Here is a 19,033-nt window from a genome sequence, read left to right as displayed (position 1 = left end):
GCCAAACTGTTATTATTCCAATTACAATCAGCCATTTTAAGTAACTCAATGGTCACTATGGGAGGCTCATCACCTAGCGTAGGCCGACAGCTCGGGCATAGTGTCCCATTACCACCATCCCCGGCTCATGAGATTTCTCCCACCTTAGGATGCTTAATGAAACCCATCGATCAGTGGTCAATCAAATTAATTGAGTAGGGAATCTCATGTCCTACATAACCTCCAATCGAGGGTTCATTCGATTCCACACTCCATCATGTTACATCCTAAGTATGGGTTCACATACACTAGAGGGTTTACCCACTAATAAGTGTAGTGAATATAGGTTCATGATGACTTACAACAATTCATATGAAAATATACCGCCATAGCATGACAGGTATATGTTAAGCATAATAATCACAACAGGTCATGATGTGAACTATAAATTTAAATGAGAGCTATCATGTAGTAACTATCGCATGCAATCATGTTTCACAATTATCAATCGTAAATCATATATAAATCATATAAGAGATCGCATGCTATGAATTAACAATTTTAACATTTGATAAAGACTATAACTTAAACCAATTTGGAAATGAAAAGCTTAAGGGGAAAAATCATCACCTTATACTTTGAATCGCCTACCAGTATTGCTAGGGAATGTGTGTTTCCTTATAATCAAACCCTATCATGAGTTATAAATTTATACAGTTAGGTTCAAGCTTACAAACTATTTATGGTTAAGGTCTCAACCTAAGGTTTAGATTACCTAGCTGGGTCGAACATTGATACAGGTAAGATCCAGGTAATGTTGCCCACACTCCACATGGAATATATGTATATTGATCAAACCAGAGATCATGTGAGCCCCTCAGATTACTAGAGAAGTAGTACCCCATCCAAGTCAGTAGATGGGATGGAAAACTTCGGCCAACTGGCGTGCAAGATTAGGATTTATTTGGTAATAATACTAATAAGAGAGGGGTTTTATAACAATGGATGAAAAGATAGATATTTATATATCAAAATTTAGAAGTGAGAGCTAGACCTTTTAATGTGGCTGAAATGCAACCGGTTTCAAGAGATCCACACTGGAACTGGAATCGAAATTTTAAAACAGAAAACTACGTGAGATGAACTAGAATATTGATCAAAACAGGAGGATTTGAATCCAACTAATGGGAGAATGGCTAGATTCTAATAATGGTGTGAATTAGAGTTCAGACTTGGGGTTTTACCTGAACCTTTCAGCCTTCTCTTTCTCCCACGTTTCTTCTTTTCTTTCTGTCGTGGCTTATACTGGTGGGACGGGAGGTCTTTTGTAGACATGAGGACCCATGCATATCCCTCATGCAACAGAATTTACTCAGTACGATAAGAGTGTACTGAGTAACTCAGTACACAACCCGATTTCACGGTTTTGCCTTTGTAGAACGGATCGGCCAGCGATCCAGGGGCGAGGTATCTCCCAATTCGGCGTCCTTGTCGGGGTTAGGAATCCCCTAAGGATGAGTTTGGACGGTTCTGATTGCACTAAGGAATAGGTTGTTGATCGCAGAACAATTACCACTATCGGTTTCAATAGAAACCGAGTGTTAACTTAAAAAGAGCCAAATTCCATATATAATCTTTTTCTTTTATCAGAGTTAGCAGATAAGCGTAGAATGAACAAGTCAGCATAAAGGAATATTTTTATTTACATTTAGAGTATACAAGAGTTTGCCCATAATGACTTATACAAACCAATGCCTCTACGTTAACATTACAAGATTTACATACATGAGGAATATATAAAAGCATATGAATGAAAGCCGTAAGATCGCACAACTTCCTTGGTAGGTACAACTACGCATCCTTAACTGTCATAATGGCTCCTCATCAGTCTGAACCTATATATCACTTAAGTCACATGTGCTACCTGTATGGTTATATATTTGATGGATGAGTGGCCAACTCAGTGTGAATTCCCCTCAAGATTACACACCGCCATCTTAGTTAAGCATAGTTAAAAACGATAAGCATTCAAAACAACCAAAATGCAGTCTTATTTAAATGAATGGATGCGTGAATACACATCTACCTGGAGATGCTCATCCAGTCGGATTTGGGCTCATCACTCATGTAATCATTGACCTGGGGATGTATCCAGTCAGATTTGGGCTCGTCACCCATGAAATCATCGACCTGGAAATGCTCTTCCAGTCGAACAAATAAGTCAATAGTCGGTGGTCTGGGAGCTAGCAAAGTAATCCCTTAATACTCCTAAGGGAACATGCTACAACATCCAGAATCAGCCACTCGTCATCGCCAATATGCTATGGATGCATGATCAGCCAAACTGTTATTATTCCAATTACAATCAGCCATTTTAAGTAACTGAATGGTCACTACAGGAGGCTTGTCACCTAGCGTAGGCCGACAGCTCGGGCATAGTGTCCCATTACCACCATCCCCGGCTCATGAGATTTCTCCCACCTTAGGATGCTTAATGAAACCCATCGATCAGTGGTCAATCAAATTAATTGAGTAGGGAATCTCATGTCCTACATAACCTCCAATCGAGGGTTCATTCGATTCCACACTCCATCATGTTACATCCTAAGTATGGGTTCACATACACTAGAGGGTTTACCCACTAATAAGTGTAGTGAATATAGGTTCATGATGACTTACAACAATTCATATGAAAATATACCGCCATAGCACGACAGGTATATGTTAAGCATAATAATCACGACAGGTCATGATGTGAACTATAAATTTAAATGAGAGCTATCATGTAGTAACTATCGCATGCAATCATGTTTCACAATTATCAATCGTAAATCATATATAAATCATATAAGAGATCGCATGCTATGAATTAACAATTTTAACATTTGATAAAGACTATAACTTAAACTAATTTGGAAATGGAAAGCTTAAGGGGAAAAATCATCACCTTATACTTTGAATCGCCTACCAGTGTTACTAGGGAGTGCGTGTTTCCTTAGAATCAAACCCTATCATGAGTTATAAATTTATATAATTAGGTTCAAGCTTACAAACTATTTAGGGTTAAGGTCTCAACCTAAGGTTTAGATTACCTAGCTGGGTCGAACATTGATACAAGTAAGATCCAGGTAATGTTGACCACACTCCACATGGAATATATGTATATTGATCAAATTAGAGATCATGTGGGCCCCTCAGATTACTAGAGAAGTAGTACTCCATGCAAGTCGGCAGGTGGGATGGAAAACTTCGGCCAACTGGCGTGCAAGATTAGGATTTATTTGGCAATAATACTAATAAGAGAGGGGTTTTATAGCAATGGATGAAAAGATAGATATTTATATATCAAAATTATGAAGTTAGAGCCAGACCTTTTAATGTGGCCGAAATGCAACCGGTTTCAAGAGATCCGCGCTGGAACTAGAATCGAAATTTTAAAATAGAAAATTGCATGAGATGAACTAAAATATCGATCAAAACATGAGAATTTGAATCCAACTAACGGGAGAACGGCTAGATTCTAATAATTGTGGGAATTGGAGTTCTGATCTGGGGTTTTACCTGAATCTTTCAGCTTTCTCTTTCTCCCACGTTTCTTCTTTTCTTTATGTCGTGGCTTATACTGGTGGGACGGGAGGTCTTTTGTAGACATGAGGACCCATGCGTATCCTTCACGCAACCGGATGATTGACTGAACTTACGCAGCCGTGGTTTCGTGCGTACAGAAGGCAGTTGCTGTTTTGCCTTTATAGAACGGATCAGCCAGCGATCCAGGGGCGAGGTATCTCCCATTTCGGCCTCCTTAGCGGGGTTAGGAATTCCCTGAGGATGAGTTTGGACGGTTCTGATTGCACTAAGGAATTGGCTGTTGATCGCAGAACAATTACCACTACCGGTTTCAATGGGAAACGGTTGTCCTTGTGTTGGCTGGTGCGCACGCCATGAGTTGTATAAAGTCTTTCAATTTTTGGGATTTTGGGTTTTGTCACGTAATTAACTGAATGGATGGTTCAGATCATCCTTAGGGACGATCGTGGTGGGCCACGACTCGTCCCAGTGGATGGTCATCCGTGAATGCGGAAGGAAGAAAGGATTTCCTTTGCTGAAATCTCGAGTGAAATCTGGGTTGGCCTTGGTTTTGGTGATCCTCGGGAGTGTACGCATTATGTGTACATGCACCACCAATGTGTGGGACATTCAATGAGGATTAGTGAGATCTATACCATCTGTCATGTTTTATGGGTCTTATCTAGGCCATCTGACTATGGGTGGTGCAAGATCAAAACTCAAGTGGCTCATGCTAATGGGGTACACCCCAAATCTAAACTACAAATCGTTACACTGACGGTTTTCACGGGCAAATCGGTTCTTGAGTTAGCGGGGTCCACTGAGGGTAGGGATCATCCCATATGGAGTGGTGAGATCTGTTGATGCTAATCCTAGTTGGAACGTGATTGTTTTAAGAGAAAGAAACGGAGGTAGTTCTTTTTGAATTTGAATACATACTTATTTCGGAAGGATTTCTAGCTTGGAGAGTTGTGACTTACTGTAGCATTGAGTGGGGTCCACTTTGATGGCATTCCTAGAGATCTAATCCGTTCATTAGTTTTGTAGGGTTGTTTTAGGCCAGGGGCCAAAATATGGTGGGAATCCATTGATCAGGTGACCCACACGCGGGGTAGGGAAGTGGGGTGAAACCCATCATTCCGTTCGGTTTAGTCGCTGTTGTTACAGCTAGCTTGTGCGGAAAAATGCCAATCTTGTTTGATTAGGTGGGGTCCACTTGTGATGATCTTTCGGAGAATCCATGCCATTCACCACTCTTTACATGTCGTTGTGGCCCACAGCCCCAAGTTTGAGTCAGATCCGCTTTCCAGGTGGGCCACACGATCCTTTGATGCATGAGGTGTCATTCACCGTTTAATCCCATCCTCCTTAGTACGTGGTTGCCATGCACTTGGTATTTACAAATTTGCCCTTCCCCTTGCTGTATCTCCTGTCATCCGTTCCTCCTTACTGTGCTATCCAAAAGAAGTGAAACTTTACCAATCATTCTCATTTCTTAAGATCTCTCAACCGATTAAATTTGGGGCCCGATCTGTCAAGGATGGCCGAGATGCTCTTTTATTGGCTAACACTCTCCGAAATTAGAAACAGTATTTGTACACCTTTGATTGACGAGTTACCGGGTAGTTTCAACTTATGTCCTGAGATCTTTATGATGGTCGGTTCACTGCAATATTCATGTGGTCCGTTTGGCGGATCCAAACATGATGAATGGTCAGATGACTAGCTAAAAAATAGGAGACTTGGTGGTTAGCACCCTGACCATGTATGTAGGTGGATGTAGGTCAAATTCGTATACGAATGATCATAAAGTGTGTTTTTAGAGTAATTAGGGATAGGACATGACTATCGTTAGGATCGAGTGACTTTCTCACACATGTAGGTTTCTCATATTGTAATTCTAATGGTAAGTTAAGTATATTCATATGGTGTGAACAAGATGAACGGATCAGAATCTTAATCTGATAAGTGTACGGACGGATGTAGAGATCAAGTAGCTAATTTAATGTGATCTAAGGGCTGAAATTTGATGTGTACGGTTAATTTATAATAATTAGACCTGGTATAAAATTTCACATGAAACGGATAATGAGAACCATGTGAATTTGAATTCAAGGTATAGGTTGATGGCATTTTTGTGATTATTGTTAATCTAAGAGTTTTGTGAAATCTAACGGTTCTACTTGGTTCTATGTCTATTTCTAAACAATTCTTACAAAATAACTTGCATCTAAATCATTATAGTTAAAGAGTTATTCACCGATTTAGTCGAGGGAAGGTACATGTATCCGACCACATGATCAACGGTCGGATGACTTGATTTATGGATGAAGGTCATTCCCAGTGGTCAGATTCAAGTTCGAGGGTAGATGCAAGGTGAGAATAGTTAAATTGGTATCGTACCCATGAACATGTTACGATAAATCTCATGGTAATGCTCGAGTACTGAAAAGTACGGAGTGTTACAAACTACCCCCCTTAAAGAGAATTTCGCCCTCGAAATTCAATGCACCTACTATGAATGTGGGTAACGATCTATTTTTTGGTGTCCGTATGCATCTGCTAGTCCTTCACCCTAAGTTTACTCATATATGCAATCGCTAATGGTTTACTAATAGAACAAGAGCCATTATAACCTACCCACCTTAAAGAAAGTTTTGACCATTGGGGTCCGATAATGCTCATCCTGGTTATTAATACAGGAGAATTGTCTTAGTGGTGCGTCGTATTCCCGATTTGTCTAAGTATGAAATCCCCATGAGTTATATACAGACCTACCTCAACTCTTAAGCCTTTAATCTACCAAACCAACTAATGTGTTTAAGTTTTGTTTCTACGTTCAAATGGCAGTTTTGATGATTTACAGGAGAACCAAAGTTTTCACTTCTAAATTTGAAGGACCAAGCCTAGAATTTTCAAGGGAAACTAAGATCATTTCTAAGTCCTGAAATTTTCCCAACAATTTCTAAGTTTGAAGGACCAAACTTCTATATCATCATTTCCTTTCCTATTCTGAGGGATTTCTACGTAAGTTGACATCCAAAGGTCTAACCTAAAGATTTCCAAGGGAGCCTAAAGTTGAAGTCTCTATTTTCTCAAATTGTCCTTAGTTTAGATGGAATTCCATATAAGTTTGGATTGCTATCCAAATCACTTCTAAGAGAACCTAAGTTTGGGTCTCTACGTTCTCAATCATTCTTCTGAGTTTAAGGGACATTCACCTAAGTTCAATTTCTAATTTCAAATATACTAACTGGGACATTTAAGGCTTGTATAAGATCATTTTCCAAGGCCAGTATAAATGGTTGAGGTAAATAAATTTCGGGGATGAAATTTTGTTAAGGGGGGTAGATTGTAACACCCCGAACTTTTCAAGAACTTTTCAACACCCAAGTATTATAAGTCCTCGGGTGTTACCATAAATTTAGTTTATACGAGTACGATACCAATTTAACTATTCTCACCTTGCATCTACCCTCAAACTTGAATTTGACCACTGGGAATGACCTTCATCCATAAATCAAGTCATCCGACCGTTGATCATGTGGTCGGATACATGTACCTTCCCTCGACTAAATCGGTGAATAACTCTTTAACCATAATAATTTAGATGCAAGTTATTTTGTAAGAATTGTTTAGAAATAGACATAGAACTAAGTAGAACCGTTAGATTTCACAAAACTCTTAGATCAACAATAATTACAAAAATGCCATCAACCTATACCTTGAATTCAAATTCACATGGTTCTCATGATCCGTTTCATGTGAAATTTTATACCATGTCTAATTATTATAAATTAACCGTACACATCAAAATTCAGCCCTTAGATAACATAAAATTAGCTACTTGATCTCTACATCCGTCCGTACACTTATCAGATTAAGATTCTGATCCGTTCATCTTGTTCACACTATATGAATATACTTAACCTATCATTAGAATTACAATATGAGAAACCTACATGTGTGAGAAAGTCACTCGATCCTAACGATAGTCATGTTCTATCCCGAATTACTCTAAAAATTAGCATCAACAGATCTCACCACTCTATATGGGATGATCCCTACCCTCAGTGGACCTCGCTAACTCAAGAACCGATTTGGAAAAGAAACTCTCTTGCACGCTACAGCAATGCCCGTGAAAACCGTCAGTGTAACGATTTGTAGTTTAGATTTGGGGTGTACCCCATTAGCATGGGCCACTTGAGTTTTTATCTTACACCACCCATAGTCAGATGGCCTAAATAGGACCCATAAAACATGACAGACGGTATGGATCTCACTAATCCTCACTGAAGGCCCCACACATTGGTGGTGCGTGTACACATAATGTGTACACTCCCGAGGATCACCAAAACCAAGGCCAGCCCAGATTTCACTTGAGATTTCAGCGAAGGAAATCCTTTCTTCCTTCCGCATTCACGGACGACCGTCCGCTGGGACGAGTCATGGCCCACCACGATCGTCCCTAAGGATGATCTGAACCGTCCATTCAGTTAGTTACGCGACAAAACCCAAAACCCTAAAAACTGAAAGACTCTATACAACTCGTGGCGTGCGCACCATCCCACACAAGGACAACTGTTTTTCATTGAAACCGGTAGTGGCAATTGTTCTGCGATCAACAGCCTATTCCTTAGTGCAATCAAAACCGTCCAAACTCATCCTCAGGGAATTCCTAACCCCGCTAAGGAGGCCGAATTGGGAGATACCTCGCCCCTGGATCGCTGGCCGATCCGTTCTACAAAGGCAAAACCGCAACTGCCTTCTCTACGCATGAAACCGGGGCTGCGTAAGTTCAGCCAATCATCCGGTTGCATGAGGGATACCCATGGGTCCTCATGTCTACAAAAGACCTCCCGTCCCACCAGTATAAGCTACGACAGAAAGAAAAGAAGAAACGTGGGAGAAAGAGAAGGCTGAAAGGTTCAGGTAAAACCCCAGATCTAAACTGCTTCTCTAGTAATCTGAGGGGCCCACATGTTCTCTGGTTTGATTAATATACATATATTCCCTGTGGAGTGTGGTTAACGTTACCTGGATCTTTCCTGTATCAATGTTCGACCCGGCTAGGTAATCTAAACCTTAGGTTGAGACCTTAACCCTAAATAGTTTGTAAGCTTGAACCTAATTATATAAATTTATAACTCATGATAGGGTTTGATTCTAAGGAAACACGCACTCCCTAGTAACACTGGTAGGCGATTCAAAGTATAAGGTGACGATTTTTCCCCTTAAGCTTTCCATTTCCAAATTAGTTTAAGTTATAGTCTTTATCAAATATTAAAATTATTAATTCATAGCATGCGATCTCTTATATGATTTATATATGATTTACGATTGATAATTGTAAAACATGATTGCATGCGATAGTTGCTACATGATAGCTCTCATTTTAATTTATAGTTCACATCATGACCTGTTTTGATTAATATGCTTAACATATGCCTGTCATGCTATAGCAGTATATTTTCATATAAATTGTTGTAAGTCATTATGAACCTATATTCACTACACTTATTAGTGGGTAAACCCTCTAGTGTATGTGAACTCATACTTAGGATGTAACATGATGGAGTGTGGAATCGAATGAACCCTCGATTGGAGGTTATGTAGGACATGAGATTCCCTACTCAATTAATTTGATTGACCACTGATCGATGGGTTTCATTAAGCATCATAAGGTGGGAGAAATCTCATGAGCCGGGGATGGTGGTAATGGGACACTATGCCTAAGCTGTCGGCCTACGCTGGGTGACGAGCCCCCCGTAGTGACCATTGAGTTACTTAAAATGGTTGATTGTAATTGGAATAATAACGGGTTGGTTGATCATGCATCCATAGCATATTGGCGATGACGGGTGGCTAATTCTGGATGTTGTAACATGTTCCCTTAGGAGAATTAAGGGATTACTTTGCTAGCTCCCAGATCACCGACTATCGACCTATTTGTATGACTGGAAGAGCATTTTCAGGTCGATGATTGCATGGGTGACGAGCCCAAATCCGACTGGATACATCCCCAGGTCGATGATTACATGAGTGATGAGCCCAAGTCTGACTGGATAAACATCCCCAGGTCGATGTGCATTCACGCATCCATGCATATAAAAAGACTGCATCGTGTACTATTTTAAATATTTGTTGTTTTTAACTATGCTTAACTAAGGCGGCGGTGTGTAATCTTGAGGGGAATTCACATTGAGCTGGCCACTCATTCATTGAATATCCAACCGTACAGAGTATGTAGGTATAGATGGAGAAAACGATAGTACTGACCCTGACGGTATGATGGTGGAGCCTGAAAACGGATATTACGAAGACGAGCAGCAACAATAAGCGACCGGTTGTTTCGATTTAAATTAATAGCAATAGTGCTCTTATGTTTGATTTGATACATTGATAATTTTTGTTTAAAAAAATGTGTAATAAGGCCCCCATCTGAGTGGGCTAAATATATGAGCTTATATGATATTAATCCATGCTTGCTTACGCTATCATACTCTGACATGGTTATCATGTGTTGTCATAATAACTATTATTTGCAGCATTTTTCACATTTATTCAACTTGTAGTCTGCTATATTAGCTTATTTTGCAGCCCTCTTTTTGTACTGTTGGGATGCCTCTTTCTTCCATGCCTATCGAGTTTCCATAGGGTTGTCCACATTTTTATGGGTCAAAATTCATAATGATTTTGCTTCCATTCAGTTTGATAAATTCTGCAGTTCGCCAGTGATTTGTTTGGAAATTCGAATTCATTGATACATGTGGATGTTAAAATAGGGTCAAAGGAATATGATGATGTAGAACTATAGAGAGGTGCTTCAACAAATGTAGGAATGAAGTGACCATGTGTAACGAACCAATAAATAGTCCACACCTAAAAACAGATGTAGCCAACCACATGCATGTATGCACATATGCATGCGCTACGAGATTCAAAAGGCACGTTGATGAGGACATTCGACCATCTAGAGTATACAAGAGGAGGAGATCGGCCCAGCCTTCACTTTGGCTCGATGACTTGTATATGGGCCCGGGTGGGCCGCACTGAGGACTTGAAGACCCCACATGCATGATCATGCGTCTTACATTAGGAAGATGCACGTGGGCTACTTCTTTGAGGAGTTTTAACTGTTGGATCGCTAGGACATGATGATCAGATCGTTGGATCGTGTGGATCCTTCGATCAAGCGGTTGGATCATTGTGATCCTTGATCACTTTGGTCATTAGCATTTAGATTAGCTGATTTTATGTTTTTTATAGTTATTTATAGTTTATGATGTGTTATTTTCAGTTTATTGCATCTTGGGACGTGATGTATTTTTTTAAGCGAGGGGTATTTTTTGTCAAAACATGTGTGTTGATACTATGGGGGGCACGTCCAGCCCTAGCCCATAATGATGGAATGAAAAACAGCTATTTTACCTGAAAAAGCTCTTTTTCTCATGTGATTTGAGATTCTCTGGTGAAAAGAGACCATTTGGTGTGAATCCAAAGGTGTGAAGCCTAGTTATCCTTACATTTCTATCTTTTTATTCTCGTCTCTTCTCAAATCCTTCTTCTCTACCACCTTTTCTTCTATAAGCCCTAAATCCCTTTACCCTTTTTCTTCTAAACCTAAACCCGTGACCTAAATCTATCTTTTCCTAACCATCACTCCACCAAACCCAACCGATCACAACTAGCCCCACGCGTACGGATAGGGCCGTACGACCATACTATTTTTCCCTTCTTCAATCCATCGTCCTATCTTATAATCCCTAGCCTAAAACCCTAATCCCCAATTCCATATGAAACCCTAATCCCCCAATTCCTTACAAAACTCTAAAATCCTTAATTCCCAAACCTTAGCTCTCCCATTTCCCTTAAAATTACCAAAACCCCTTGAAACCCCAACCCTAGAATTGCATAAATCTGCCCATTGAATTAGAAGCATACCTATGCTAACGTGAGAGTTCCAATCTCTCATTGGGCCTTAGATTTTCATGCTTATATGGTTTATACTTGTCTGGGATTGTGATTTAACGTAAATCTGAATTTTATTATCTATTTCATTACTCTTTTAATCATGGTAGAATGACATGTTATTATATTTGACTTCCTTTGATTAATCCGTTAATAATCTCCCGCATCCAAGTGGTTAGATCACATGTCTTACATCAAATTTTGGTATCAGAGCAAGGATTTTAGGATAGGTATACATAGGGTCAGCACATTCATCACATCTAGAGTCTTGTTAGCACATTCATTCCATATAGAGTCTAAGTTTACATTTTGCAGCGTCTAGGTTAGTCACTTTTCCTTTGTCATAACATAGAACTTTGAATCTTAAGCCTTAGGCCCTTAGTTTGTACCTCGTTTATGGCCACACGTTCTGGGCAAGGTTTTGGTCTTCACCCTACTACCATGAGCCAATATCAAATTCTTGAAACTTTTAATGCAATAGATAGGCGATTGGAGGCCCTTGAGGCTCAAAGCAGAACCACAAACAACCAACTAATAGCGACTAACAATTGTATAGCTCAGTTGGAGACTTCCCTTCAGGCAAACCTCGACAATGGGGAAGATGGCCAATCTCAAGCGGGAGGTGTAGAGGAAACTCGTGTGGGAGGTCACGTTGGAGGATGTGGAAGAGGTTGTGGCCAAGGTATTGGCCATAATGGGGTGCATATCCAACCACCCCTTGGAGAGTATAACAATCATTACGATCCAGATGAGCGCATCTTGAAAAGTGTTAAGGTTGAGGCTCCTAGCTTTGATAGTTGTCTAGACCCAAAGGGTTTCCTCGACTGGCTTGTGGACATGGACCACTACTTTGAGTAGTATGAAATATCTGATCGTACACTCAAGTACTACCATGCCCAAGCTCCAAATATCACTACTATAGTCATATGTGTTTCCTCTAATCTGCTTAGGCTGAGACAGGAAAGACTTGATGTGGTTAGTGGATTAAAAAATAATAATAATTAATAAAAATTCTATGGACAGAACATGTTCATAGCAGCAGCGAGAGTGATGTGGGCAATCAAATCAATTTGCAAACTGAAGGAAAATAGTTCAACATACCGACATGTAGTTGTAAGTCCCAACAAATGTATCCCGCTGACCCATTGTTCACACCCCAAATATAAGGTTGTGACGTAGTAATAATCTCGGTAAGACCGAGGTCGAATCCACAAGGACTAAACCTTGTACGTAATCTAAAAGTAACTAGAACTAGAACTAGAGGAAGATGTAATCTAAATCAGGAAAACTTAAGAGAATAATTGTGAACTAGTTAACCAAAACTTGTAAAATTCAAAGGTGGGAAACTGGGGTGCCAAGGATCCACTTATAGAGATCAGGGAGATCTATGCTTGATTCACAAACACAACTGGATTTAGAGTCCCATCTTCATCCAGTTGGAAGATATTCCGTTAAAAACCAATTTTGAACTTCCTTTGATCTAGCTTTCAAGAGATGAGAGGTATGAGAATTAGAATTGATTCCATCACAAAAGCATGCCCATGAGACAAACCAATTTTGAACTTCCTTTGATCTAGCTTTCAAGAGATGAGAGGTATGAGAATTAGAATTGATTCCATCACAAAAGCATGCCCATGAGATGATGGTGAACAACAGGGCTCCCACATTCATAATCCCTATAATGAACAGAACATGCTTAGAGCCATCGCAGATCCATTGTAATTTAAGTCATTAAAGACTAAAAACATTCCATATAATCAAACTATAATCAAAGAGGGTTCATAAACATAAATCAAACAGTAGAAAACTCCCCATCACGCTAAATCTCTTAAAAGAAAGCATAAAAGGAAAAGGAAAAAAAAAAAAACCGAGGGAGAAAAACTCCCTAGCTGGCAGCTCTCTCTCTCTCTCTCTCTCTCTCTCTCTCTCTCTCTCTCTCTCCCACGTCTCCAAAGATGCCTCCATGACTGCCCAAGATCTGATGGATGATGCCTAAGCTCTCTTTCTCTCTCCCTTTTATAGAATGGAGAGGTGTTGGTCGGTGGAGAACTGAGAAGGTCGGTGCTATCTTACGCAGCACCGTGCGCAAGGGTTTCGCAACGCGTAAACGCAACTCACTTGCCTTAGGAATGAATTTTTAGCCAATAGACGTCCAAGAAACTAATTTGGACTCCATGGTTGGGGTAAAGACCCCCCTCTGAAGATTTTGGACGGTTTGGATCAACCATCCGACCACAAACAATGGCCCACAACTCCTCACAACATCCAGAAAAACCGGACGTGCGTTTCTTGCGCATGGGGCTTCACTATGATGTTTGGTGGGCCCCACAGTGATGTTTTCGGGGAAATCCAACCCGCTCATTAGATTCCTGACGAAAAACCAATTGGGAATGAGTGGTTTTGGTCAAGTTTGGTGCAGCTCACTGTATCAAATCTCCCCGCCATTCATCCTACGTTTTCCAGCGATCCATGTGTGTACGTGTGCATGGGACCAGACAGACTCCATGGCTAGGGTCGTGCCCCCCCTTCTGGATCGAATGAACAGTCCAGATCATCGATCCGGACGATGAATGGGGCCCACTAGCTAAACCCAGCCGGACGCGGTGCGTCCGCTGGTTCCAGCGGAAGAAGGATCGGGTCCGCCTTGTTGTTGACCGGACCTTGGTCCAGTGCACGTCCAATGCACGTGTGCACTGTATGCACAATGCACATGTGGGGTCCACTGTGATGTGTATCCGAAATCCGCTCCGTCCATTTGTTTTGTCATCCTTTGTAAGGGGTTGAGACCAAAATTGAAGCATATCCAGATATCAGGTGAGCCTTAGATCGATGATTTATCGGCTGATCTGTCCGTTGGGCCACTTTCACAAGGATCCAATGGCTAAAATTCGACGTGTACGGTTAATTTAGGGTCCTCAGGCCAGATATAAAGTTTCGAGCCGAACGGATGGTGGGAACCCTGTGATCTTGCATTCTGGACGATTTTCAGGGCTCTTTAGCATAAATTGCTTGATTTTCTCAGATCTCTTGCATGTAAATTCTTCGATCTTGGTCCCCTGGGCGTTAAATTCATGCTTTTAGTACCCTTTTTCAATTCAGATTCCTAAATTCACCTTGTAGCACACACATGATTAAAATAGGGTGTTTAAACAGTATCATGTTCGTAAAATCAGGTAATAACTGGGGTTTAATATGCAATATTTGACCCTCAACACCCATGGAGCTGGCAAGAACAGCACTCACTCCAAAATCAGTTATTTTTACTTCTCCTTTATGATTTACCAACAAATTGGAGGGCCTGATATCCTTGTGAATTACGCGTCTCTCATGGTGTAAATATACCAGACCCTGAAAAACCTGGTATGCAAAAGACAATAAGGAAGACAGAAAACACAAAATGGATTAATTTTACTGTAGCAAGAATCAGTGCCTTGGCAAACAAGCAAAACCTGGAACAGGGAATAGAGAGACAAACTAACCTGCTTACAAACAAACGCAAGATAGGGCTCGAGTATTATTTTCACTTGTTTGAGTATATCTGCTAGAGACCGACAATCCATGTATTCCAGAAGAGTGGTAGCAAACAACCACACGTGGACACTGTGATCCCTGATTAATTTTCAGCTCTTGGACTATCTGTTTACGAATAGTCTCCTGAATGTTCATCTGGATAACCTGCAGAATACATATCATTCTGTTTACTTTTCCTTTGCGTTTCTGAAGGAACCTATCTGAATCTTGGAGCAGAAACACCAATTAAAGCAGTCTACTCCAAAGTCCATGGCCCACTCATAGTCAGTGTTACTTAAATTAGCATGTCTATTTGCATGCTATAGGAACACATGCATCAAAATATAGATTCAACTGTTAACCAGTGTCTTATATCCTCTCTGCATATCTCAAGTTATTTATTGTTATCTGTAACTCCAAAGTCAATTGTATGATTCTGCCGATTTTAGGCAACCAGTTTGGATTCGTAGAAAGGAAACATCTCCGCTGTTTGTGAATCTTTTTTTGCAGGAAACATTGTTTACAACTTTCTGATTTCGTAGGAAAATCAACAAATTATTTCCTCCCTCCCCCTTCAGGCATTTTCCCAATGCATGGAAAATGGGTTTCTCACAACAAGTGCCACATCTGCCAATGTGTCATATGAGCCACCACCCATCTTCACTTGCACTCCACATGTGCCAAAAATCCCACATGTGCCACTATGCCACGTGCCACCGTCTATCTTCATGTGTCAATGCAACATGTGCCATCATCCGTCTTCAATTGCTTCATATGTGCCACATGTGCCATTGTCCATCTTTGATTGCTTCACATGTACTACATGTCGCAATATGCCACATGCCCATGAGCCGAACTGCCAATGTACACATGTGGCATCATCTAGCTTCAAGCGAGACATGTGTACCCCCTTCTAGCTTCAAGCACCCACATTTACCACGTGTCACTGTCCATCTTCAACCGTTCAACATGTATCCCATGTACTAATCTAGTGCATGCAGGAAAATTATGCATTCCCAACCAATGAATTCAGAAACAGGACCTGAATTTTCTACAGAAATCTTGTTGAAGAACAAACGGGGCAAAAATGTTTCCTTTCCACTGGATATATTGTATCATGAGTAGGGGGCGATGAAAGAAACTTGGAGAGTTTGCAGATGATACTGGGAAAGGGAAGACTTGTGTGGTGAATACCTTTGACAACTCGAATTAACTGTCTCACGATTAGCGTGGGTAAACATATTTCGGTTCTCTGATAGATATCACATAGGGTATTCAAAGCAACTGGTTAGAGTATATCTCCAGAAACTTCACGGGGATATGCATGGGTACTCAATATTTCGTGAAGCACTTTTGTGGTAGAGTCCAGATGCAATGAAGACAAGTAGTTTTTCCTGTTTCTGGATATCATTGATTCATCACATAGTGTTCTTGTCACTTCTTTTCAGACACTTGGATCATTTAAGCAACAATCAGTTGGTGAGATGTGTGTGACTAGAAGATCCAGAAGTTCTCCCAGCATCAAAGGAGTGATCTCCTTGGTTTGGTTCATGTAATTGATGCTGATCGATGGAGGATCATCTCAAGTATTATGACAAAAATTCAGAAATTGATAAACAAGGTCATATTGTATTTCCCCTCCTAAATAAAGAACGTTATCCCACCCCATGGATTTTAGATAGATATTTATCCCGTATGACTCTATGAGACTAGGTCTGATAAATCGATCAAAAGTAAATTCTTTTGCCCTGGCATTAGAGTGTGGATAAGGAGTATGGGGTCTGATTTTTCTAGATGAGGTTTCTCCTTTTGCATCTTCCTTTCCCTTGTTCTTGATCATGTTGTGTTGAAATCATATGATAAATCAATAAGTAGAAGTAAAAATAATAGTTAATTTGAAAATGATGTTTCTATCTTATAAGTAAATACGCATATATAGATCATATGGTGAGTTCTTTTCAAAACACCCTCTTTTGATTTTGTGTATTTGTAGTTCAGTGGGTTGTTTTAGAAGACAATGGTATCCTTCTATGAGTTGATATGTGGTATGAAGCGGTTTGACTATTTTACCATTGCAACCACCCCCAGATGGTGTGTAATGGGATAAGGTTAATTGGGCCAAGTTTTCATTGACATTTTTGTACACACACAATCTTTTATAAGAAAGATTTTTGCAGTAATGGGCCTGGAAGGAGTAGGCTTTATGCCTAGTTCCGGTTGATCCTTCAATGACATGTTTCTTTTTGGATCGGCCTTTCTCTAGACGGGGATAACTCCTTTATGCAAAGTGAAGTAAAATGGCAAATGTCCTGGCACATGATCCTAGTTTAGAGATGTATAGAGAAAGCAATAGGATTTACCTTGGTTTTTGCTGATTTTGGTTGTACAGCCCTTCACATGAACTTTGGAGAAATAAGACATGGTCTAGCAGAACTGGGCAATGAAAGATATAAATGACTTGACGCAGCTTGATTTCAGTAACACCGAAGGTAAGTTCGGTGTTATTGAAGTCTTCTTGGAACTCAAAAAGATCTTTAGGACTGAATTTCCTACTATGCACAATTCTAAAATGGGATTCCATGGTATGATTGAGAGTGAAAATTCAGCATGAAATTATCAAAATGTTTTAGAGGCCAAGAATCCTCAGATTTAACAATTACATCAAGCATCAGTCTTAATCCTTTTGTTTGACTCTAATGCATATATAGGGAGCATGATCCTCAGATATATCAATATAGTCCAAATGAACCAATAATCATTTGTTGGAAATGGTTGATCAATGGGTTATGAGTATTGTAATGTGTGTATCAACCTTTTTTGGTTCAAGGCAAGTATCGTATTATACATGACATTTCAAAAGATATGCATGATACTTGTTATATATGGAGTTGTTTATCAGGAAGGTACTTTTTTTTTTTTATCAAACTCCATGGATGGTCAAGAATTTATATGTAAATTGATTCAAAAATAATATGCCTTTTAAGAGTTTAGAATCAACTTTAAGAACTGTGATTTACTTCTTGATCATTTTTTTTTTCTTTTTTTATATATATTTTTATTATCATCTCCCCATTTTTAAAGTTCTTGACCCATTGACGGATATATCAAAAGATGGGTCAAGGAAACTTGTCGATTTACATGGACCAGATGTTACAAGGGCCCGAGTCATTTTCAGGGCACTTGTGTTTATTTTGTGTTACCCATTTGGTAACTATTTTCTATGAGCTAGAGGAGTATTTTTCTGAGTGACTTCCAAATGATTTAGATGTGACTATGTGATTTATCTTGGAAGTGGCATCATATTTCTTGACCATAGGACATTCCCATTTGTAGTGTCCTATCTTTCCACAGTGATGGCAATCAACTGGATCTTTCTGAATTGGAGTAGTTGAATTTGTCATCAGTGATGAGGTAGAGGAGAATTCCGATTCATATCCTAGGCCTGGATTTTCTTCCCATGCCTAGAAGTTTCTCAAATTTTTCATTGCTCTGAGTAAACTTTTGGATTAGTTCAGCTTTCTGATCAGAATATTTTACTTCCATTTTTAGTTTCTTGTTTTTTCTTTTTAATTTTTCAACTTTTAATTCTAGAAGTTCAATTTTCTTCAGATTGTCAAAAGTTATGCTTCTAACTTTAATTCCTCTCCCCTTTTTAATTTCATCAAGATCAAGATCAAGCTCTTCTTCCTCATCCGAATTTTTAGGATTGACTGTAGTGGTGGAGGCCATGAGAATCTTTAATGATTTTGTGTCTCCATCACTACTTAACTCATATGAATCTGAATTTGAGTCATCAGTGTCATCCCAGGTGGCTGCCATGGCTTTTCCTTTGGATTTCTTTGTAGGACATTCCGTGGAGATGTGACCAAACTTTTTACAACTGTAGCATTGAAGCTCTTTGGACTTGTTGAACTTCCCAGTTTGGCGCTTGTGGTTCGGTTGAGCTCCCTTGTGGTTGTATGGTCTTCCACGGTTCCTATTAAAAAATCTTTTGAATTTTTTAGCT

General features: G+C 39.8%; 1 protein-coding gene across 1 annotated transcript; it reads right to left on the bottom strand.

Moving 5' to 3' along the window:
• Nucleotides 1–11,954: 11,954 nt before the first annotated feature.
• Nucleotides 11,955–15,080, bottom strand: LOC131233860 (mitogen-activated protein kinase kinase 1-like). Its single transcript, XM_058230684.1, has 4 exons — nt 14,997–15,080; nt 14,737–14,874; nt 12,619–12,663; nt 11,955–12,468 (listed from the first exon to the last, which is right to left on the bottom strand). The coding sequence occupies exons 1-4, from the start codon at nt 15,075–15,077 to the stop codon at nt 12,319–12,321; spliced, it is 414 nt and encodes a 137-aa protein (XP_058086667.1). The 5' UTR covers nt 15,078–15,080; the 3' UTR covers nt 11,955–12,318.
• Nucleotides 15,081–19,033: the final 3,953 nt, after the last annotated feature.

Source organism: Magnolia sinica, chromosome 18 (genome assembly GCF_029962835.1).
Source record: "Magnolia sinica isolate HGM2019 chromosome 18, MsV1, whole genome shotgun sequence".
In the NCBI taxonomy this organism is placed as follows: Eukaryota; Viridiplantae; Streptophyta; class Magnoliopsida; order Magnoliales; family Magnoliaceae; genus Magnolia; species Magnolia sinica.
This window is presented reverse-complemented; position numbering and strand designations above follow the sequence as displayed.